The 23,342-nt window shown below is 42.7% G+C and overlaps 1 protein-coding gene across 3 annotated transcripts in view; it reads left to right on the top strand.

Moving 5' to 3' along the window:
* Positions 1-23,342, top strand: part of SMAD1 (SMAD family member 1) — a 93,373-nt gene that overhangs the window by 53,043 nt on the left and 16,988 nt on the right. For all 3 annotated transcript variants that reach the window (XM_043973494.1, XM_043973496.1, XM_043973495.1), the window contains 2 exons: positions 17,293-17,550; positions 22,565-22,681. In XM_043973494.1, coding sequence (XP_043829429.1) covers positions 17,293-17,550; positions 22,565-22,681 — 375 coding nt within the window. The remainder of the gene's footprint in view (positions 1-17,292; positions 17,551-22,564; positions 22,682-23,342) is intronic.

The raw sequence follows: 23,342 nt of genomic DNA on the forward strand, positions 1-23,342 counted from the left end.
TCCTTTGGTAGAATACATTTTTTTTTTTCCCTGTGTCTCCTACTTCATCTTACTCATTTTCGAAATTCAAGTCTGATCAGCTCTTAATTAAGAACAAAGCACTGACAACTTGCTTCCTAAGATCCTGCTTCTCTGAGGATCATCCAGTCCAACCCCCTCATTTGATCTTTTTTTTTCCCCCGGGGCAGTGAAGGTTAAGTGACTTGCCCAGGGTCATAAGGCTTGTAAGTGTCAAGTGTCTGAGGCTGGATTTGAACTTAGGTCCTCCTGAATCCAGGTCTGGTGCTTTATCCACTGCGCCACCTAGCTGCCCCCAATCATCTTTTAAATAAGTTTTTTGAACTTTACAAACATCAGCAACTCTGAACATTTCCACATGCTGAGAACAGACAATTTAGGATGTCATACAAAACTGGGAATCATAGTTATATAGTTTAATTTTTTTTTAAAAGATGTTATTGAATAAATTGACCACATTAGTTTTTTTTCTTTTTTAATAGTATTTTTCCAATTACACGTAAAGACAGTTTTTAACATTCATTTCTAAAGAAATTTTGAGTTCCAAATTTTCCCCTTCTTTTTCCTCACCTTCCCCCTCTGTAAGATGGTAAGCAATTAGATATAGGTTATATACGTGCAATCATGTAAAACATATATCTATATTAGAAAAAAAACAAAATAAAGTGAAAAATAGTGTGCTTAGGTCTGCATTCAGACTCTATAAGTTATTTCTCTTGATGCAGAAGCACATTTGTTTCAGTGTTGTTATTCTGCTTCTCTGTGTTGCCCTCTGAATGTCCTGTTCTCTTCTGTGAGCATTTAAAAAATGGTTCAATGACTCTTTTTCTACTTTTGAGTATTGCTATCCCTGGTTTGTGTCGGCATACAGTGCCTAGCACATAGTAAGCACTTAAATGCTTATTGCCTTCCCTTTCCCCCTCCCCCTATTTTATCGATGAGGAAACTGAGGCCTAGAAAGGCAATGTGACTTGTTCATCACCACCAAGGAAGTAAGTGGCAGAGACTGAACTCAAAACTCAGTTGCGCAGAGTCTCTCCAATGCTCTTTCCATTTCATCATGTTCCTTTGGTTACTTCAAGCATCCGTTGTTTCCTGAAGATGGGGATCCTGCCAGTGTAAATTAGATCAGTAGTTTAGCAAGTGGTCTTCAGGGGTTGCTCTGCTTAATCACTTCCATTTGGCCCCGGCCCTATGGTGAGGAGTCAGCTCTGAATCTCACCGGGCTTGTCCTCCCATGACAGACACAGTCACTAGGTTTTTCCTTGAAATTTTTCTATATTTGTAAGACTTGCCGGGGCTTGTGCAGTGCTGGCATAGCTTTTGATAACCCAGGGCTCTCTCCATGTTGCCAAGTGGTAGTGGAAGACTAGGGACATACCAGACAGATCATGTATTTTGATGATTATCTTATCACTGTGAGAGTTCCTGGTCATTGAATATCAAAATATGCTGGGTTCTAGCTCCATCTCCTTGGGATGTGGCAGCTTGGGAGTGTGGGAGAAGTCTCTGATATCATCCTGATTTTTTTCCTTGGCTTACTCCACTAAAATATTTTAAAAGGGGCTTCTGAGCACAGGAGGCCAAATGTTTTGTATCTGAATTTGAGGGCACCAGACTCTTTTTATAAATTCTCTTCAAGACAGCTGGCATTTACTTTACATATATTAAATTCATAGCTCCTTGCACATTTCTTTAATGCTTTAGACCTTTGGACAGCTGAGAAATCCACTCCAATCCACATTTTCCTGTTGAACATGATTAAGTTCTACTCTTTACACTCCACCATCATCATCATCCTCATCATTATGGTTTTTATAAAGGAGACACAGGATCATGCCTGCTGGAGCATATCATCATCAATTTGAAGCTCAAGAGGCACTCAGAGGTCAGCTAGTCCAACCCTCCCTTTTAACCTAAAAGAAGCATAATGATTTGTTTTAGATCACATGTTCCTGTTAGAACTAGGACCAAAAGTCAGGTCCTCTAAGGCCATCTGCTGCCTTTTCTGCCAGCTTGTGTTTCCTTGAGGACATTATTTTGATCTAAGAATTCTAGTAAATGTTAAGTGCCTGCTGTATGCCGGGCACTATGCTAAGCACAGGGGATACCAAAAAAAGGGGGGGGGGGAAGAATCCCACTCTAGAGGAACTCCCAGGATAATGGTGGAGACAACATGTAAATAACTCTGCACCGGCAAGCTTTCTGTAGTATAAATTGGGAAGGCTCATCAGAGGAGGGCACTAGAATTAAGGGTCTTGGGGAAAGGCTCCCTATAAAAGGTGATCTTTTAGCTGGGAATTGAAGTAAGTCCAAGAAAACAGGGGGCAGAGATGAGGAAGGAGAAGATTCCAGGGTTGGGAAATGGCCAATGAAAAAATGACCATGTTCTGAGTCAGAAAATTGGAGTGAACATCTTGTATCTTGTTTGGGGAACAAGAAGGTCAGTGTCACTGGATCTCAGAGTAGGGCATGGCGGGGATAAAGGGTAGGAAGACTGGAAAGGTTGAGGGATGTATGAAGGCTTTGAACACCAAACAGGATTTTTGTATTTAATCCTGGAGATAGTTGGGAATCACTGGAATTTATTGAAATCAAATGTCATCGAAACTGATGACTGAAAATGTGGTATTTAAGTCAGTGACCATTTGGTAGCTCACCATCTTGGAGAGGTGGGAGGATCTGATGCACATCAGTATCTCTGAAACTCAGTGTGAGATTAAGAATATCCCTGGCAGACATTCTTTTCCCTTTGTATCTGTGGAATTAGTCACATCCTAGAAGAGAGGATAAATGTTAGCCAGGAGCTTTCAAGAGACATGAATGTTACGGAATAGTATTAGATGTATTCTTCGCTAACCTGAGGAAGTATATTCCTTTTCATTAATGCAGCACAAAACACTTTAGAATGTATACATCTCCTCTTCAGACATTTTGTTCATGGCACTGCTCTTTGGAGGTACTATTGTGAGATCAAAAGCTGTTGAAGGTAGGACCTTCTTACAGGTTTGGGTTTTTTTGCTTTTATTACTGGGATTGCTTAATAGGTGCCATCCCACTCCTATTCCCTGGATGAAAGAAGGTCATTTGCGGTGGCTTCCCAGTGGTCATCACTTTGGCCTAGCATTTATCTGTCTGTGGTTAGGTTGTGCTCACTGTGATATATCATAACGTCCACTCTGTTGAACATCCAGTTCAATGTTCAGATTACATAATAGACTCTTCTCCAGGATCACTGCTAACATGTAATGAGATTCAGGATTAACAAGATACTAATCTCTTCTTCCAGAGTGGTAGCAGATACCAGAAACTGAATTGCTTTTGTTCATGGGGAAGCTAACCTTTTGCTACATACATTGTAATTGCATTGTAGTGGTCCTAGGGATGAATCAGAACATGCCCCCCTCCCCTTCTTCTCCTTCTCCTTCTCCTTCTCCTTCTCCTTCTCCTTCTCCTTCTCCTTCTCCTTCTCCTTCTCCTTCTCCTTCTCCTTCTCCTTCTCCTTCTCCTTCTCCTTCTCCTCCTGTTCTTCCTGCTCCTCCTCCTCTCCTCTCCTCTCCTCCCCTCTCCTCTCCTTCCCTCCCCCACATCCCCCAGCTCCCTCATTTAGCTTTCTTTTTTGGTTGGTTGTTTTTTGGGGTTTTTTTTGCTTACATGACTTCTTTCCTCCAGGTTGAAAATTATACTAGTAGGGAGGAAAGGAGGTGTGTATTTCTGGTATTTCCTGACTGGTTTAAAAGTAAACCCACCACTGCCAATTCAGATGTGAGGAAGACCTGAAGACAACCAGTGAATCTTGGGAAAGCATATTGTTGGGTCTTTTTAGTGTGAAAACTGCATCACTTTAGAGCTGGAAGGGGCCCATAGATAGCATCTGGTCTTCATTTTACAAATGAAGAACTGAGGCCTAATGAGGTGACTTGGCCAGCATCACACACCAAAGTAGGAATCCCATAAGTCCATAAGACTTTGGTTTTTCCAAAGCATTGGGAGATAGATCTGTGGCTTGCAGAGGAGGGATGGATTAATCTGTGGCTGTCTTCTTTGTTTTGTTTTGTTTTTTTGCGGGGCAATGAATGTTAAGTGACTTGCCCAGGGTCACACAGCTAGTGAGTTGTCAAGTGTCTGAGGCCAGATGTGAACTTGGGTCCTCCTGAATCCAGGGCCATTGCTTTATCCACTGCTCCACCTGGCTGCCCCCATGTGGCTCTCTTTTTAATACTGGAAAGAGAAGAGATTACTTAAGTAACCAAGGTGTATCTGAAGGTTCCCCTTGCCTCCAAATGTTTCTCTGCATGTTCTGCCATTTAGAAGGTAATTTTGTAATGTGTATATGTATGTATATATGTATATGTGTGTGTGTGTATATATATGTTAGCTTATATATATGGTATGTTATGTGTGTATATATATTAACCTTATTTAAAACAGTCGTTTTTCCTCTAGCCTTTTTTTTTTTTTACATCTTTGTGTGATTTATTCTATCTAGTTAAACTTGTTTTCCTCTGGAAGAGATCATAGAGGTCATTCTCCAGCCCCCAGCCCCCATTTTTCAGAGAAGGAACCTGTCCCAGATGAGTGACATGGCCTGCTCTAGGTGTCCACATTAACTTCTTGAGCTAGGGTTCAAATCTATATCCTCTGGCTTTTTTCTGCAAAGGACGGAGAAGAAGGAAGCAGGGGAAATTTGGGAGGGCAAGCCTGGGAGGTGGGAGGTGGGGTGCTTTGGACTGCCTTGGACAACATGCAAGCATAGGTGGCTTTGTAGGCAGGAGTTGGGAAGATGACAGAGACACAGCCTTAAGGAGGAGCGGTTTGCAAGGGTTCTAATTCAGTTTTTTCCAGTAGTACCTTTTCAATCAGCCTGGGCTCTTCCCCTTCAATAACCACCTCTTCCCTCTACCCCTCTTGCAAGATTTCCCTGTTCCTGAGACCTTTAGGATTCTTTCCGAAGGATTATGCCAGGTGCGCTGTTTTGAGGGTGCTCTTTATGTGGCTTCTCTCTGGGATTTACTTAATTGAAAGTATTGTCAGTGTTTAGTGTAATGGAAAGCTGCTAGACTGAGAATTAAATTAAATCTTGGATTCTAGTATCTGCTCTGCTGATCATTGACTCTGTGACTTTGGGCAAATCGACTTAATCTCTGCGCACCTCAGTATCCTCATTGTAATAATGGGGGAGTAGATGACTAGGTGATCAGCTAAGCTTTGAACTCTCAGGTATCTGATTCTAGTCCTGTTCTGAATGTGTACAAAGCTGCTTGGATCTGGGAAGGGTGTGTCTTCAGTTTTCTCATCTGGAAAAATCCCTGGGTTGGGCTTCAAACTCTAGATTGTGGTCCAAATAGAAACAGTTTGACCAGGAGTATTGATTGTTCTTACAAAGGAGGATAAGGTTTACATCATTACTATATCATTCCCAAATATATTTTTAAAAAACCATCCAGTTGTGGAAAGACTTACATAAGCTGATGCAAAGTGAAATGTACTGTATACAAAATAACAGCAGTATTGTAAGATGACCTGCTGTGAATGACTTAGTTATTTTCAGCAGTACAATGATCAATACAACTCTGAAGGACTTATGAAAAAATGCAGTCCATCTACAGAGAAAGAACTGATGGTATCTGAATACAGATTGAAGCATAATTTTTTTAGTTCCTTTTTCTAAAGTTTTTTTTGTCTGTTTTCTTTCACAGCCTGACTAATGTGGAAATGTTTTGCATGACTACACATGTATAACTTATATTGAATTGCTTGAGTTCTTAAGGGGGAGTGGGGGGGAGGGAGGGAGGAAGAGAATTTGGAACACAAAGTTTTAATAATTGACGTTAAAATTTGTTTTTACATGTAATTCAGAAAAAAAAAATTCTAAATAGATTTTTTTAAAAAAAATCAACTAGTGGGGGCGGCTAGGTGGCGCAGTAGATAAAGCACCGGCCCTGGATTCAGGAGTACCTGAGTTCAAATCCGGCCTCAGACACATAACACTTACTAGCTGTGTGACCCTGGGCAAGTCACTTAACCCCCATTGCCCCGCAAAAAACAAAAAACAAAACCAAACAAACAAACAAAAAAATCAACTAGTTGTACAATCAACCTTTACCTTAGGATTTTAAAGCTAAGAAGTTATTGTGGCACGAGTTGCAGTTTGTCCAGAGCTGACTTCTTGAGTACTGTGTTTTGGGGGAAGGGAAAGGGAGATGCTGTGGACAGTGTATACAAAGTAAGATTAAGGGAAGGACATGCCACATCTTTCAAAATTGGGGTACCGGTAGTTTTGGGAAACTTCTTATAAAAGATGGATGACAAGACTTGTTTTATACTCTTCTACTTAAACTTCTCTTTTGCCTTCAGTCATCCCTCCTCTGTTTTATTCTTGGGTCTCCAAAGCAGCTCCTGCAGTATTTAACTGAAGACAGTATCCTCCCTGCTCATCTTAGAAGCGTTCTCCAGGGATGGTATTGTTCCTGACAATGCTATTTAAATAAAATGGTAAAAAGTTAAGTAGCAGCTGTGGGGAAAATGCTGTTGAAATGTGTAACCTTCGGCCAGCTGGCTCTTGAATGGGGGGAAAGAACAGCTGTTTAAAAACATCAGCTGTTTTGTCATGGAGAAATCTCAGTGCTATCAATCTTGGTCATACACTTCAAGTCCCCACATGGAGAATAAGGACGTGTTAGCTTGGCATCCCCCTGGCTTCTCAAAATTTAAATTCACAGGATCTACTAGGATGAGAAAGAGAATATTCCTAGTGAGCGTCAACTCCAAGTAATCTCCTGGGGTGGCTCTACCATGTGGGATCCGTAGGGTCATCATGAGCTCTTCCAGGGGCTCTCAGAGCTCACCTTTCTTCATGTTGCAGATCAGGAAACAGGCTCAAGGCTGTTAAATGACTTGTTAAAAGGTCATACAAATAGTGTTAGAAGCGGCGTTTGAATCTATTGACCCTGGAGCAGTGTTCTTCTTACTGCATTGTATTAGAACTGTTGGATGTCAGATCTGGAAGTTCCTCCTGTTGCTCATCTAATCTGCCCATCTCATTATTTAACAGAGAAGGGGAAGGGAATAAACCTTTAGTTAGGCATCTGCTCTGTGCCAGGCATTGCACTAAGCACTTTACAAATATTATCTTACTTGATAATATTTATAAGAGAAGGAAACTGAAACCAGAAGGGGTTGAAGGTTAAAGGGCTTGCCCAAGATAATACAACTAATTACTGGCAACTATACCCCGAAGTCCTTGACTCCTGATTCTGTGTTTTTTCCTTTACCTTCTTTCCTTTTCGACCTCATCTCTTCCTGCTTGGGCACTCCACTGCACAGTTCCACTGGATACTCATTCAAGTTGAAGATAGATTTGGAAAAATTGATGTCATTGTATGATACTGGGCAGTGTGTGCCCTAGAGAAGGATCTAATTCTTAAGGCAGTTCTACCAGAAGCAGCCTGACTCATCTCAGTGAGTCAAGGTTCTTGGAGTGTGTGTTAATAGTTGGCTTTGTGCATTCTCACCTGCGGTTTTTACTAAAATTCTCATCAGGAGCCCGACTTCCTTCTGGGCCCATGCAGACTGACATCATTCAGGAGTAGACCCTCTGCTTCCTCACTAATTGGCATAGCAGTGGTTGGAGATCTCTTATCTTCAGTATCTTTGAGGGTCAAATTTGGAATACATGGGTTTTTTGTTTGCTTGTATGTTTTTACTTCAGGGGTTCTTAAATTTTGTATGTGTGAGTTGCAGAATTCCCCACCTCCTTTGGCCAGCTAGATGGTACAGTGAACAAGGAAAATTCATGTTCCTGAGTTCAAGTCCCTTCACCCCGTTTGCCTCAGTTTCTTCATCAGTAAAATGAGCTGGAGAAAGAAAAGGCAAACTGCTCCAGTATCTTTGCCAAGAAAACCCCCAGATGGGGTCATAAAAGTTGGACAGGACTGAAAAATGACTGAACAACAACAACATTGACCCCTTTGGCAAGCCTGAACTCTATGGATCCCTTCCAATAATGTTTTTTTAAATGCATAAAATAAATTAGAATTTAAAAAGAAAACAAATTAATATGGGAATGTTTTACATGATTGTACATGTAGAAGCTATATCGGATTGGTTGCTGTCTTGGGGAGGTGGAAGAGGAGGGAGGGAAAGAATTTGGAACTCAGTACTTTAACATTTGTTTTAATGTGTAACTGAGAGGAAAAGAAAATATTATTTTCATAAAAGAAACCAAAATACATTAAAATACAATTATCACAAAAAAAACCCAACCCCCCCCCCCAAAACAAAAAAAATACAATTATCAAAATATTGGGGGAGGGCAAATTTTTGGATCCTAGGTTAAGAACCCCTAACTTAGAGGGTCCATTAATTTTTCAGGTTTTTTTCAGTGATGACTGACTTCCCCATAGCAGGTGGCAAAAGATCAGTGTGAGGTTCTGACTGCATGGAGTCCTCTGATACTGGGAAACCTCATGATGTTTCCGTGATGTTGGGAATAAGTGCTAAAAACTTGGGTTAAAACAGAGGCATTAGGGCAGCTAGGTGGCACAGTGGATAGAGCACCGGCCCTGGATTCAGGAGTACCTGAGTTCAAATCCATCCTCAGACACTTGACACTTACTAGCTGTGTGGCCCTGGCAAGTCACTTAACCCACATTGCCCCGAAAACAAACAAACAAAAAACAGAGGCATTATTAAATGCTTTGATTATTCTGCCCCTTGTTTTTTTTTTATCACATATAGTCCATTTTGATGCATTTATAATAATTAAATAAGGACTTGGTTCAATCATTGATAGCAGTGTTATGGGCTCCTAGCCACTCAGTAGAGAGGTGGCTGGTAACTACATGTAGAATGAGGCATTCATTTTCACACATGGTCAATGTATTGGTTTGTTCTGCTTGGTTGTACATTGATGGCTCTACCATGTAAGCGTTTTAAAAGGACATATCAATGTTCACATGGAAGGACAAACACTGTCCTTGTTATGTCTCTGTCTGATCTTCCTTCTGCTCTTGTAGTTTTATGTATTTCTTTGGGAGTTCTGTCTACTTATTGGAGCTCTCTCTTTCCCATCATCCCTCTTCCTCCATTCAAAGCCATCCCTTGTAAGAAATAGGGCAACAAACAAATCAAACTGTTTTTTTTTTAAATTTTATTTTATTTTTGCAGGGCAATGGGGGTTAAGTTATTTGCCCAGGGTCATACAGCTAGTAAGTGTTAAATGTCTGAGACCGGATTTGAACTCAGGTCCTCCTGAATCCAGGGCCGGTGCTTTATCCACTGCGCCACCTAGCCGCCCCAAATCAAACTTTGTAATAGACAATTCCTTTTTTTAAAAAATTAATTTTTATTGATGTTTTTTCCTAATCATAAAAAATTTTCCCAGTACTCTACCTCCTTCCCTTCCCAGAGAGGCAGGCTACATAGCAAATAATATTCTTAGAGGGAAAAATCAGCAAAACTGATCAATACACCCATAAAAAACCCCAAACCCAACCCGAAAATACGTGCATTTTTCTGCACTCTTCCAACCTTTGCAGAGCAGGGTGGGGATGCTTAGGTCTTCTCATACCTTCTTCCCTAACCCTAACCCTAATTTGTAATTTTGAACATTCACTCGTGTGTGTGTGTGTGTGTGTGTGTGTGTGTGTGCGCGCGCGCGCGTGTGATTCTTTCCATTTATGTTGTATTTCTTTAAAACCAAGATGTTTTTCTGTATTCTACTATTATTTTAGTTTATAATATAATTATCACAGGTGTTCTTTTTGTTCATTCTGCATCAGTTCATACAAGTCTTCCCAGGTTTCTCTGAATTTTTCATGCTAGTACTGTCATATTCCATTAAATTAATTTGCCACAGTTCTGCCTTTTTCCATTTGATGAATACCCACTTGATTAACAGTTTTGTGGCTACCACAAAAGTGCTGCTACTACTATTTGGGGATATATGGGACATTTTGTCTCTGATCTCTCTGGAAATATACACAAGAATATCGTCATTGGGTCTATAATTGTTTTCCCCAAAATATAAAAGTGCCTTAATGACAGTTTGGAAATGTCTAAGTTACACCTTCACACTCTAGTCGTTTTAAAATAAAGAACGCTGAGATAGATTCTACAAAGCTGGAAAGGGACCTTCGAGCTATCACTCCTCATTTTAAAGATAAGGAAAGTGAACCCACTTGGGTAGTAAGTGACAGAGCTGGGACTCTGATCTGTTTTCTCTGACTGAAAATCCAGCTCTCCTCCCACTGTGCCACAGCCTTTTAAATGGGTTGTGTAATATATTGCCCTTTTCAGTTTACGTATGCAGATTGATCTTTTCCAGGGAAAGCAGGTAGTAGGACTTTTTCCAATTCCACTTTACTTATGCTGTCTGATTTGATCCTCACAACAGCCCTATGGAAAAGGTGCTATCTGTATGCTCATTTTAAAGATGAGGAAATGGAGAGAAATTGAATGACTCTCCCAGGGTCACAGAGCTAATGAGTTTTAAGAGACTTCTGGCCAGTGTTGTTGGAAGCCACCATGGGCAACACCCATTCATTGCCAGGGTGTGAGCATTGGGTTCAGTGTTGAGCTTATGCTCTCTCTACACGCCCTAGTAGTGCTCTAGAGACATGTGAGATGGGAAGAGGAAGCCAGAGTGGGATCACAGGATTGTAGATTTAAAGTTGGGAAGGATCTTAGAGATTATTTAGTTCAACCCCTTCATATTACAGATGATGAAACCAAGACTTTGGGAGGGGCGGGATGATCTGTCAAAGGTCATGTGGGCAGTGTGGACCAATGGAAATAGCTCAGATTTAATTTCAAATCTCTGTACTTTCACTTGTTACTGCTTTTTGTGACCGTGGGGGCAAGTCACTTAACCCTTTCTGGGCCCAAGTTTCATCATAGATTTAGATCTGAAGGGACCTTCGGGTCATGTAACCCAAATTCCTCATTTTTTGTAGAGGAGGAAACTGTCTTACTCTAAATCTGGCACCCCTTGCATTTTACCTGATGATCTTCTGTAAGACCCCTCCCCTCCCTCAGTCTGTGATCCTGTGATGGTGTGGTTGGAAGCCCCAAGCCTTTGCTATGAAATCCACCATACTTTTCACTAGACTGTTCTGAGAAAAGTCCATCAGTCAGTAAAGAAGGACTCTTGCTATGCACGGGGCACTGTGCTAAGTGCAGACGGTTCATTCTCCCAAGGAGTCCCTGCTCCCTTTTCTTAGTGATAGCAGACTTTTCACATCTCCAGGTTTTGTTCCAGTCAGTGTCTTCTCTGCCCAGAAGCCGGGTGGGGTATGGAGGACGCGGTCCTGGGCAAGGGCTTGCCTGTTTGCTTGCCAAGGTTAGAGCTGGAGAAGAGGAATCTCTTGGGAGGGAGGGAGCTGAGAAGCTCCCTAACCAGGGGCACGTGACTAAGCAAAGCCCGGCATTGATTTGGCCAGGCATCCACCTCTTTGTCTCACCTGGTTACCAGGCTCAGTTGTCTAGTTGGCAGCGAACTGGTGAGCGTACACTCCAAGCTGTATTTTCCAAACCTGGGGGTGGGTACTCCCTCCCTCCCCCATAGAGAATGCAAGCTGAAATGCTTCCCAGAACTCACCCCTATTTTTTTTTCAATTCTCTTCAGTGCTTTTTTTACTCTTCTGTATTTTGGCAGCAGAGTGAAAACAGACTAGAATTGCAGACTCAAGTATTTCCTAGAACCCCTGGGACTCTTGCCTTGCTCTTGGTTTGGTTTCCCAGTTGACTAGAGAAGGGTTTTTTGTTGGTTTTGTTTTTTAAACCTGAAAATAGAGGCAGGCTCTTGGAGATGGGAAATAGAGGCAAGGCACTGAGCAAAGGAGCCATCTGAGGCTCTTCTCTTAGGACAAGTTGGGACAGACAGCCTGAGAGCAGAGAACACAGAGATGACAGCAGTGAACTCGGCCTGATTTTTAAGTGGCCTCTGCTTCACAGACTTGGCAGGACTTGAGGGTTAAAGAAGTTTGAAAGAGTGAAATGAATTATTCAGTTGCTGGGCTATTGGGTTTTGCTTTCAAGGGAAATGTTTCCAATTTGAACCAGCTGGAAGGGGAGTCTTGAAAAAGATACAGAGAACAGTGACCATCCTTTGGCATTGTGGTCTAGGAGCAGCCGTGGGAGGCCATACCGAGGCAACGAGGGAGGACAACTGCAGAAATCACCGAACGCTGGAGCACTTGGTCCTCTAGTTGTTCCATGGAATCAAAAAATGGCTCCAATCTGACACCTAAAAAAGAGCAGGCTCCTCACTTTTCTGGTCGGTCACACAAGCTCAGCTTTCTGTCCGCGCAGCTGTTTCCAGTGCATTGTCCGATGTGATGCAATTTTAGCAAACTTTTATGAAGCTCTTACTGTGTACCAGGTGGTGGGGAATAAAAGACAAAAACTCCTCAAGAATATGGAAGGAAGAAGGGGTTCAAAGAAGCTGTAGAGCTAATCTTAAACTAATTTTAATTTAATCTAAACTAATTTTAGCAAATGTTTATAAAACTTTTACTGTGTACCGGATAGTAGGGCTAAAATAAATTTAAAAAAACTCCTCAAGAATATGGAAGGAAGAAGGGGTGCACAGAAGCTGTAGCCCTAATCTCTTCCTAAGGAGGGCAGTGGTAGGGGAATTTCAGAGATAATATCATAAAACAGATGTCTCTTTGTGGTGTTTTCTCCTTCTCTGAAAATCCATAATGCATATCCTAATGACCCTGTGGTTGAGATGAGAGAGATGGGGCTAGAGGTCTGAAAAGAAAGAGGAAATCTCCAATAACCAGTAATAGTGTCTGAGATGGACCTGGGCTTCTTTATCTTAGACGGACAGCTGGGTAGGCTTAACCAGAAATAACTTCCTATTTTTTGTACCCCCTTTGCCTCAGTTGTATCTATTTGTAGGCGTAGCTATTGTCTAAAGGATCATTCTCCTCTCTCTGCAACACTTAGTCATAGAATGTATTAGCTAAAAGAGTCCTTGGAGATGCTTGGAGGGGGGGGCATCTATCAAGCATCTATAATATTTCATTTGATCCTTACAGCAACCCTGGGATGTAGGTGCTTAGGATTCTTTCCATTTTACAGTTGAGGAAACTGAGGCAAACGGAGGTTAAGTGACTTGCCTCAGGGTCACAAAGCTAGTTAGTGGGGATGAGAATACTTGGAATAACCTATCACGGTTTTGAGGTTAGTGTGAGAACTGGAATCAATTCAACACTATCATTACTGTATGAAAAGGGAGTGTTAATTAATCTCTTGGCCTCTTGTTCCAATCACTATCCCTGTGTTTTATTTCCCAGACCTAATGTCCCTATCCTAGTCAATATTCTCCTTTAGATGTGGATCTCTTATTACTGTGCAGGGGGGGGGGGCATTTCTGTGTTTTTTTCCCCCAGGCCCCAGCATAGTGCTTGATGCCTAGGAAGTGCTTAATAAATGCTTTTTTCATTCATCCATCACTTCCACAAAGGGCTTTGCAAGCCTTAGAATGGTGTAGAAATGTTAGCTGTTGTTACTTGTCTTCCCTGGGCTTTGTTGTTGAACACTGCAGAAAAGCAAGGATTGGGCCATCGATTTGGGTTGTGGTTGTAGGGTTCTGGATCTGTTGTCAACAGGAACTTCTTCCACAAGAATGCATTTAGAGAGCTCTCTTTGACATACTGGAAAGGGATGGGGCTAGAGTAAGTGGTGATCTTTATATGGGGAAAGCTGGCTTCCCAGACTTAACGTGGATGACTTTTGAGGGAGTGGGGGAAGGAGGTAGAGAAAGGGATGGGTGATGGAATCTTTCAGCAGTATTTTTTTCTTGTAAAGGATAATTTAAAGTAGTCTCTTTCAACTTATTTTTCACGAAGCTATAAATTCTCCAACTTGCTGTGATGTCATGTGGGTCATTGTGTGAAAATAAGATATGAGTAGGAAAAGAGGGATTTTTTTTTTGGGGGGGGTACTTTTTTCTATACAAAATGAACTTTGTCATCATTTTGACCCTGTCTATCCGGATAGCAATGATAATTGAGTCTTAAGAAAAATTGTATGGATCTTGAGGCAGAGCAGGGTCTCAGGAAGTTGCTTTTGCTCAGCTGTGGAATTTGCTCAGCCATGAGCTCCTCATGAGCAAGTGGCTGCTGATTGATTCTGGCTACAGTACTTTAAAGGCATGTGAAATATCACTAAGTTCTGAAGGTGAAAGAGATGATGTTTTTGAGTGGTACCTTCCAGAAGCCACTTTATGGAAGTTCTTACTCAGCTTTTTTCCTCCAGGGGAATTTGGAATTGGACACAGAATGTGTATTTTTAAAGACAAAGAAACTGAGTGAAGGGTGATTGCATTAGCTAGCGTTTTATCAGTATTTCAAAATAATAATGGACAGAGAAAATTTGTATTGGATGATATAAGCAAAGGGACTCTTGTCGTGTTTTCTCTCCTTTAACATAAATGTTATCGATGCCTTTTATTTATATATCAGTCATTTCTCATTGTACCTGAGCCCTGCCTTTACTTGAGGAATGGACCTTTGAGTTCATCTAAGGGAGGCCCAAATTGGGGAATAAAATTTGCCCAAGGCCAAACAGGGAAAAGGGTAGAACCAAGATTTGGGCTTTGTACCTCTGACCCTTGCTTTCTTTGTGTCTTTGGCCCCTTTGGGTGGTGGGAATGGTTACTAGGAAGTATTTCAAACTCACTGTGGGAGTTCTGCCCCCACACCCCACACGTACTTCATGCCTGCCTCTCTCTCTCTCTCTCTCTCTCTCTCTCTCTCTCTCTCTCTCTCTCTCTCTCTCCTCCCCCCCCCCCCTCCGTACACATACACAGGCATGCTCATGCACCATTGCTTTCTGGGGAAGAATGATGTCTACCTTTTCCACACCAGAACTCTACCTATTAGCTTTGCCTATCCCTGCCCTCTGGACAACTTAGTTTCTTAAATGAGTCCCTTGGTGTCATTACAGAACTACAGAAAGGGAAGGCAGAGGGAAGGGTGATACTCTTGTTTTCTCCTGCCCCTGCCCCAAGCTCCCCAAAGAATTCTTTCTTAGGATGAGTTTTGGGTGCTGGCATTCACATAGAGATGTCTCACAGGCAATTAGAAATGGGGCTGGAGTTAAGAAGACTGTTGGGTGCTGAATGAGATTTTTAAGAGATGATGGTCTCAAGCCTTGGGAAGGAAGAGGTGCAGCCGTGAAGGGAGAAAAGTACTGGAAGAAAGGAGGAGAGGGCCAAAGACAGATCCTACGCAAGGAGGAGCGGGCTGCAGAACAGGGATCTGCAATAAGAGACAGAGGAGTAGGTGGGAAGTCAGAGGAGATGGAGGGGGAACAGTCTCCAGGTAGAAGGGGGACGGTCCAGCATCACGTGCTGCTCCAAGGCCGAGCAGGACAGGGCCTGAGAAGGGGCCCTGGGATGGGGTAATTAGAAGGTTGTTGGTGACCTCTGAGAGAACAGTTAAAGGACAGCGGTCAGGAAGGAAGCTAAATGACAAGTTATTGTGGAGTGAGTAGGTAATGAGGAGGTGAGGTGATGATAAACTGTTCTTCCTCCCTCCCTTTCTCATCTATCAGTAACCAGTCATTTTTATTCTATCCACCCAGAAAATACTTTGCATCCCTCCCCCCCTTTACATTCCCCCAATCTTCATCCAGGCTCTCATAGCCTCACATCTCTCTCATCCAGCCTGTTCCCCATTACCATAGCCATCTCCACTGTGAAGATCTCTTATCACAGCCCACCTGGGTAAAAACAAAAGAAACCCCAAACAACCCCTTTTCAGTGTCTCCCTATTGTTCACAAAACAAAGTCCAAATTCTTTAATTTGCTGTTCAAGGCCTTTGACAGTCTGGATCCAGCCTACCTTTCTAATCTTTTCCTGTTGTTCCTTCCTGGACCTCGACCAGATTGGATTCACTTTTCCCTAACTGCTTTTCCTTCTTCTGGCTGAGCTTGCAAACACCTACAGTATCCTGCCCTCTCTCCAACATCGCATGGTGGGAAGGGCTCCAGACTTGGAGATGAGAGACTTGGGTTCACATTCTACTTCACATAATTAAAAGGTTTCCTGGATATAACACTGGAAGGGACCTCAGATATCATCTGGTCCAGTGTCCTTATATTACAGATAAAGAAACTGAGGCCAAGAGAGGTAAAGTGATCTGCCCAAGATCACAGATCAAGTTTCAGGGACAGGATTTAAACCCAGGTCGCCCCAAGACTAATGTTCTTTTCTAGTGCTTCTTTACATGCTTTGTGACCTTAACTCTCTGAGACTATTTCCTTATCTTTAAATTGGGGAGAATACGATAGATTTAGGTGACTAGGCTGGTGAAAAAACCTAGTAATCTATATAAAGCACTGTGCAAAACTTAAAAGCACCAAATAAATGTTAGCCATTACTACTACCCGTCTTTTTAAGCTCAGGTCGGAAGTACTACCTATTTCTGATTGATAGTAAACCTTCCATGTATCCTCTTCTAAAGCAGGACTTCTTCACTCTTTTCCACTCAAGACTCCTTTTTGCCTGCAAAATTTTTACGTGACTGTGGGTATGTAGGTATATGAAATAGGTATACAAATCAAACATTTACTGCCAGATTTTTCGTGACCCCCACATTCAGTTACTGTGGGTTATACCCGAGGTTTAAGAAGCTTTGTTCTAAACTGAGAGCAAAGTGTCTCCTATTCTTTTTGTTTGTTTGTTTGTTTTTTGGTTTTTTTTTTTTAGTGAGGCAATTGGGGTTAAGTGACTTGCCCAAGGTCACACAGCTAGTAAGTGTTAAGTGTTTGAGGCCGGATTTGAACTCAGGTACTCCTGACTCCAGGGCCGGTGCTCTATCCACTGTGCCACCTAGCTGCCCCTCTCCTATTCTTTTTTAAGAATTTATTATTTTTTTTTGTTCTCCTCTTCTTTACTCCTTTGTCATTCTCTTTACCTCCCCATCTTTGCCCATCTCTCCTTTTCTACCTCGTGTCTCTTTCCTCCAGTACCCCGTTCCTGTCCCCTCAGTTCCAATGATACTTGGGTTTTTTTTGCCTTTCTCCATGTATGTGTGTCTTACAAAGGGCCACTAGATTATAAACCCCTCAAGGGCAGGCATTTAGTAGAGCTTTTGACCCCCTAAAGTGTTCACTATATAAGTAGATTTAAACTGATTCTATTTATTTATAGCTTATGTTTGGTATTTTTATTTATGTATGTGTAGCTTCTTTCAGCCTTGCTAACTAATTCAGAGCATCACTGACCTCATTTTTGTTTCTTTTTCCTCCCCATCTAGTTCTTCCACCTGTGTTGGTTCCAAGACACAGTGAATATAACCCTCAGCACAGCCTGTTAGCTCAGTTCCGTAATTTGGGACAAAATGAGCCTCATATGCCACTCAATGCCACCTTCCCAGACTCTTTCCAACAACCCAACAGCCACCCTTTCCCTCACTCGCCCAGCAGCAGCTATCCAAACTCTCCGGGAAGCAGCAGTAGCACCTATCCACACTCTCCCACCAGTTCAGACCCAGGAAGTCCTTTCCAAATGCCAGGTAAGTTGTGCTTCTACATGACTGAGGGCAGTGGAGATTCTGTGGTATGGAATTTGGTTTGTTTTCTCCCTCTCTCTCTCTCTCTCTCTCTCTCTCTCTCTCTCTCTCTCTCTCTCCCTCTCTCCCCTTCTCCTCCTCCTCCCTTCCTCTCTCTCCCCCTCCCTCCCTCCTTCCTTCTCTCTCTCCTTCCTTCCCTCCTTCTCTCCCTTCCTTCCTTCCTTCCTTCCTTCCTTCCTTCCTTCCTTCCTTCCTGGGGTGGGGGAGGGGGTGAAGTCAGGTCAGCTTTCTCTTTTTCTCCAGCGTCCAGGAGCTGAGTCAGCTAGCTGTGGTGACCAGGTAGTGATTCTGAACCCTTGTATAGCCCTTGTTATTTCTCTGGCTGGTGGCCAACGCTATTCCCCAAAACCGTAATCTTGAAACACAGATTTTGGCAAAAAGCAGCATCCCAGCCAAGCAAGTGAATGACTAGTGGTTTGTTTTATGGCCCAATTTCTACATCAGGCACAGATGCTTAAAGGAGATTTCTCCTCTCCACCCCCCCCTTACCCCCATCCCCCCCCCCCCCAAATTCAGTCTTAAAAGGTTTTGAAACAGCTGCATCCTTCTGGGAGTGGCGTAGTTGTTGCAGCCTTTGGTCCTTGTGTGGGAGTGGGAGAGGGAGGGGTGTGTGTGTGTGTGTTTTTTCATAAATGTTTTATACGCATTTGCTGTTATGAAAAACATACCCCCCCCCCCCTCCACATGATCTCAATACAGCAGATACCCAGTTGTGAGTTCAAGCTCAGGTTACTATTCCACAAAAAGAAAGATGTGTCCCTAGAGTTCATACCGCCCCCGTTTGATTAAATTTGTTTGAATGGTGATGTAATCACAAGAAACAAATACACTAGAGCCACGAAACAATTGCAACAGAGGTCCTGGAAACCATTCACTTGTTTAACGTCCTAGAGACAAGAGAATTATTATTGCCCTCTTCCCCTGCCCAAGTCTTGATTAGTGCTATCAAGTCAAAGGAAAGAATTAAATCCTCGCCTTTTCCCCTTCTTAAGTTACAGAGGCAGCCCAGGCAGGGTGGGGATCAAGGCCCCATGTGTAGCTGTTAGATCCCAAGAAGGCCGACTGAACAAACAGATACACCAAATATACTTGACATCAATAAATATTTTCTTTTCTTGGAAGGACAATGGGCAAGAATGTATTTTTAGTCACTGAAAGAGACTGACTCTCTCTCTCTCTCTCTCTCTCTCTCTCTCTCTCTGTTTCTCTTTCTCTCTCTGTCTCTCTGTCCTCCCTCTCTCCTTTCTTTTTCTTCCCTTCCTTCTCTTTTTCTTCCTTTTTCTCTTCCCATCCCTTTCTCTCATCCCCCTCTCCACTTAAATTCAGCTCCAGTGGTGACTGTGCCCTAAAAATAGTCCCTTGAGGTTTTTGAGGTGGTTCTCTTCCTTTGCCTTTGTCTCAGGGCTGTGTCCACCCAGACATATGGAGAGGGAGGGAAAGTGAGGAATGTAATCATCAGTTTAAGAGTTGGGTGCCCAGTGGGGGCAGGGCTGGTTTTCTAAGAAGAAGAAGAATGGGCAGTGTTGAATAATTAATAACCTGGGATCTGAAGAAACTGAGTGTGTTCCACTTGGGGTGAGCCATTGTTACTGGGTGCCTGGGATAGGATCATCAGGAAGGAAAAGGAACAGAGAGGTGAAGTGTCATAGGGGAGAAACATGCTTCTGATCAGAATTGTTAAGGCTATATATAGGGTTTTTTCCCCTTGATTTTAATTAAACATTTAAAAATTAACATTATTGCCTACTACCTGTTATTGTGGTTATTTAGTTGTGTCTGACTCTTCATGACCCCATTTGGCGTTTTCTTGGCAAAGATACTGGAATGGTTTGTCATTTCCTTCTCCAGCTCATTTTACAAATGAGGAAACTGAGACAAACAGGGTTAAGAGACCAGGGTCACACAGCTAGTAAGTGTCCGAGGTCACATTTGAACTCAGGTCTCCCTGACTCCAGGCCCAGTGCCCAGTGAGCTACCTACTTCCTCAAAAAATAGAAAAACTAAACTCTTATTAAAATATGCATAGTCAAGAAAAACTAAGTCTTACATTGACCGTGTCCAAAAATCTATGTCTCGTTCTCCTATCACTGCTCTGTGAAGAGCTGAATAACATTCTTCTTCACTGAAATCATAAATTGGGAGCAAGAAGCAACTTCAAAAGTTCATCTGATCCAACCCTCCCATTTTACAGATGAGAGAACTAAGGCCTAGAGAGATCAGGTGGCTTGCACAATGTCATCAGATATCCCAGTATCCCAGGTCCTCTGGGATATCCAAATCCAGTGTCTCTTGCAGTCTACCTCCATGATTGACACAAACCATTAACCTGGTACTGGAGTCATCAGCTTCTTAGCTTTGGCCTGGGTCTTTGAACCTTTCCCCATATGAATCACCGCAAACCATAGCAGCTCTGTTCTGTGTATGCTCTTCTGTCCCCGGTGAGAGAATTCTCTCGATTCATTCCCACCAGCTGGTTTGTAGAAGTTCCCTGAATTTGGTCTCTGAGGAGGTTGTTTGTCTGCATTCCTGGCCAGAGGTGAAGCAGTCAGCGATGCAGCTGTGGTGGAGAAATTGAATTAAGAGGAATCGGAGAGAGGGTGAAAAAGGCGTCCAGAGGAGGCCCTGGAGCCCTGACTCAGGCCTTTGAGTCATTGCCTTGAACATTCTGTAGGCAGGCACCCCGTTAGCCACCGTGGGATGGGAAGCCAGAGCCAGGGTGTACCTGGAGTATAGTGAGTCTTTATACTTGTGATGGGCTTCCACCTTTCTTGTTTTTCTGTTCATTCATTTGATAACTCTTAAGCATTATGTGCCAGACACTGGATACAGAGATACAAAGGCAAAAGAGGAAGCAGCTTGCCCGGGAAGATTTGAAGTATACAGGGAAAGGAGTTGGGAAGCATGCTATTTCAGTAGAGCAAAGTAAATGGGGCACACGTTAGTCTCTGTGAAGAACCGACCTCTCAGAGAGGTAGACTGACTTACTGAATCTCACACACTGGCTTAGGTTTTTATCCTAGGTCTTTCTGACTCCCAGGCCTCTGATCTTACTACTGTTGCATGGTACTACCTCCTCCATCGTGAAAATCTCTAGAAACAGAAAACAAAGATAGTAGTGGTCTTTTTTTTTTTTTTTTGCAATGGGGGTTAAGTGACTTGCCCAGGGTCACACAGCTAGTAAGTGTCAAGTGTCTGAGGCTGGATTTGAACTCAGGTACTCCTGAATCCAGGGCCAGTGCTTTATCTACTGCGCCACCTAGCCGCCCCAGTAGTGGTCTTCTTGATTCCAAGTCCTCTGCACCACCTAGCTGCCTGCCCTAATGAATACTTGATCCCTAAGGACACTTAGGGTGATTGGATGAAGACGGTGTAATAGTTAGAACACCAGATCTGAAGCTGAGGGCCTAGGTTCAAATCCCAATACTACCTGTCTGACTTTGGATAAATTCCCTTATCTGTAAAATGAAGAGGTTGGACTAGTTGACCTTTTAAAGATTATAGTAGGTAGCTCAGAATATCCCGTGAGAAGTGTTTGGAGGCCGTTAGGTGGCATAGTGGATAGAGCACTGGAACTGGAGTCAGGAAGCCCTGAGTTCAAATTCAACCTCAGACACTTAGTAGCTGTGTGACCCTGGGTAAGTCAATCAAACTCTGTCTGCTTTAGTTTCCTCCTCTGAAAAAGTTGGGCGAGGGGCTATTCTGGATCTCTCAAGCTATCTCTGTCCTCATGCCACAAAGGCAGCAGCCACACCTAATCTTATCTACCGAGGGGTGATAATATAATATAATAGCCCCTACCTCTTAAAGTTGTTGTGTGAGTCAAAGGAGATAACATTTATAAAATGGTTAGCACATAGTAAACAATAAATTAGTTTCTTTCCCTCCTTCTTCTTCCCTACTCAGGATGGGATAAGATTTATAATGGGAGGAAGCTCCTCTTTTATTTTATATAGGACAAACAAATTTTTTTGGGGGGGGAGGCAGGGGAATGAGGGTTAAGTGACTTGCCCAGGGTCACACAGCTAGTAAGTGTCAAGTGTCTGAGGCTGGTGCTTTATCCAGTGTACCACCTAGCTGCTCCCAGGACAAACAAATATTAACAGTTCTCATTGCTGAAAACATCTCATCATGCTTTTTGATCTGCAAATCGGCTAGCTGCTTTTTTGAAAAGGACCCTTAAGGATCCAAGCTAGGATTTCTGGGGCTGATAGTTCTAAATCTCAGGGTTCCCAGAATGCGTGGGGAGGCTTTGCTGCTAACCACACAGTTGATAGCTTGCAGTGGAGATGAATGCAGCAACTCCGAGCACAGGCATGTTGAATCAAACAAACTTTCTGAAGTCTCTGAACAACTAAGATCCCAAGGGGGCTTCATTCAAGCCATGTCTCTATATGCTTTTAAAATGGGAAATGCAGCCAGTTTTGAAGTTGGCATGAGTGGAGGAAGGTCGCACGGTAATTACTTTCAGAAACTCTATCTAACTTAGTAACATTCATGTTGCATGAAGACCCATGACTTTTATGTACCATTGCCAGTCTTGGGGAGGTGGGGGCTAGAGACAGCTGTAACTAGGAAGTCTAGTGTCTCTGGAAGGTGGAGAGGGAGGCATGAGGGATAGGGTGGTCTGACCAGGAATGGTGTTATGCCAGGAGGCAAGCTCTCCTGTCCCCCAGAGGGCCAAGCATTTTGAGAAGGTGAAGGAGCTCAGCAGTAATGGGGCCTTAGGGAAAATGATCCCCACATAGGAAACAAACCTCACACTCAAAATACCTGGAACCAACCCGTTTGCCTAGCCCAGGTTTCTTCTCTTGGTGAAAGTGGAAACTTCCTTCATCCAGCAAGTATGTCAAGGCTAAGGGGGTGTGTCTGTCTGTCTGTCTGTGTCTGTTTGTGTGTCTATGTATTTAATCTGCCTTGCAGGGATAATGTTCTGTGTGCTTTTCCCCCAACCTTGTAGCGGATACTCCTCCTCCTGCCTACCTTCCTCCTGAAGACCCCATGACCCAGGATGGCTCACAGCCGATGGATACCAACATGATGGCTCCTCCCATGCCTCCCGAAATTAACAGAGGAGGTAAAATCAATGCCCACTACTTGGTTTCCTTAGGCCTAAGTTTATCGAGTATAAATGTTCATGTTCCCATTTATATTCTTTTGTGTTTTTTAATGATTTGTTCTAAAAGCAATATTGAGCATCAGTAAAATCAATTTACTCTGTAGCTGTGTTTACATTAGACTAATGGAAATCATACCATAAAGTGTGGAATATTGCTTATATTGCCTGATGTGGGCCATGTTTTGGTTGGTTTTTGTTTGGCTCTGTCTTTTTTTTTTTTCTTTTTCTTTTCTTTCCTTTTGTAAATCTTTGTTGAAAGGGAAGGCTGGAAAAAAAAAAAAGAAAGAGAAGACCGTATGTAGGGAAGAGGGAGATATAGATCTAGAAAAGATAAGACTAGGAGAAGGGAATAGAATAAGCATTTGTTAAGTGTCTACTATGTGCCAGGCTGAGCCTTTTACAACTATTGCTAGACTTTCGAATTCATTGATAGAGGAAACTCCCCAATGAGGAAATGAATTCCTACCAATCCAAGTCAACACCTTCTTGGCAACTTCAAGTCTGAGACAGTTGCTGGTACAAAGGGGTCCAACTGAGTTGGTACAAAACTCCACAGATCAAAATGTGATTGGAAATGTTTAACAAAATGAGGAAAACTAGGATACATAATAGATAATGT

The sequence above is a fragment of the Dromiciops gliroides genome, chromosome 6 (assembly GCF_019393635.1).
Source record: "Dromiciops gliroides isolate mDroGli1 chromosome 6, mDroGli1.pri, whole genome shotgun sequence".
NCBI lineage: Eukaryota > Metazoa > Chordata > Mammalia > Microbiotheria > Microbiotheriidae > Dromiciops > Dromiciops gliroides.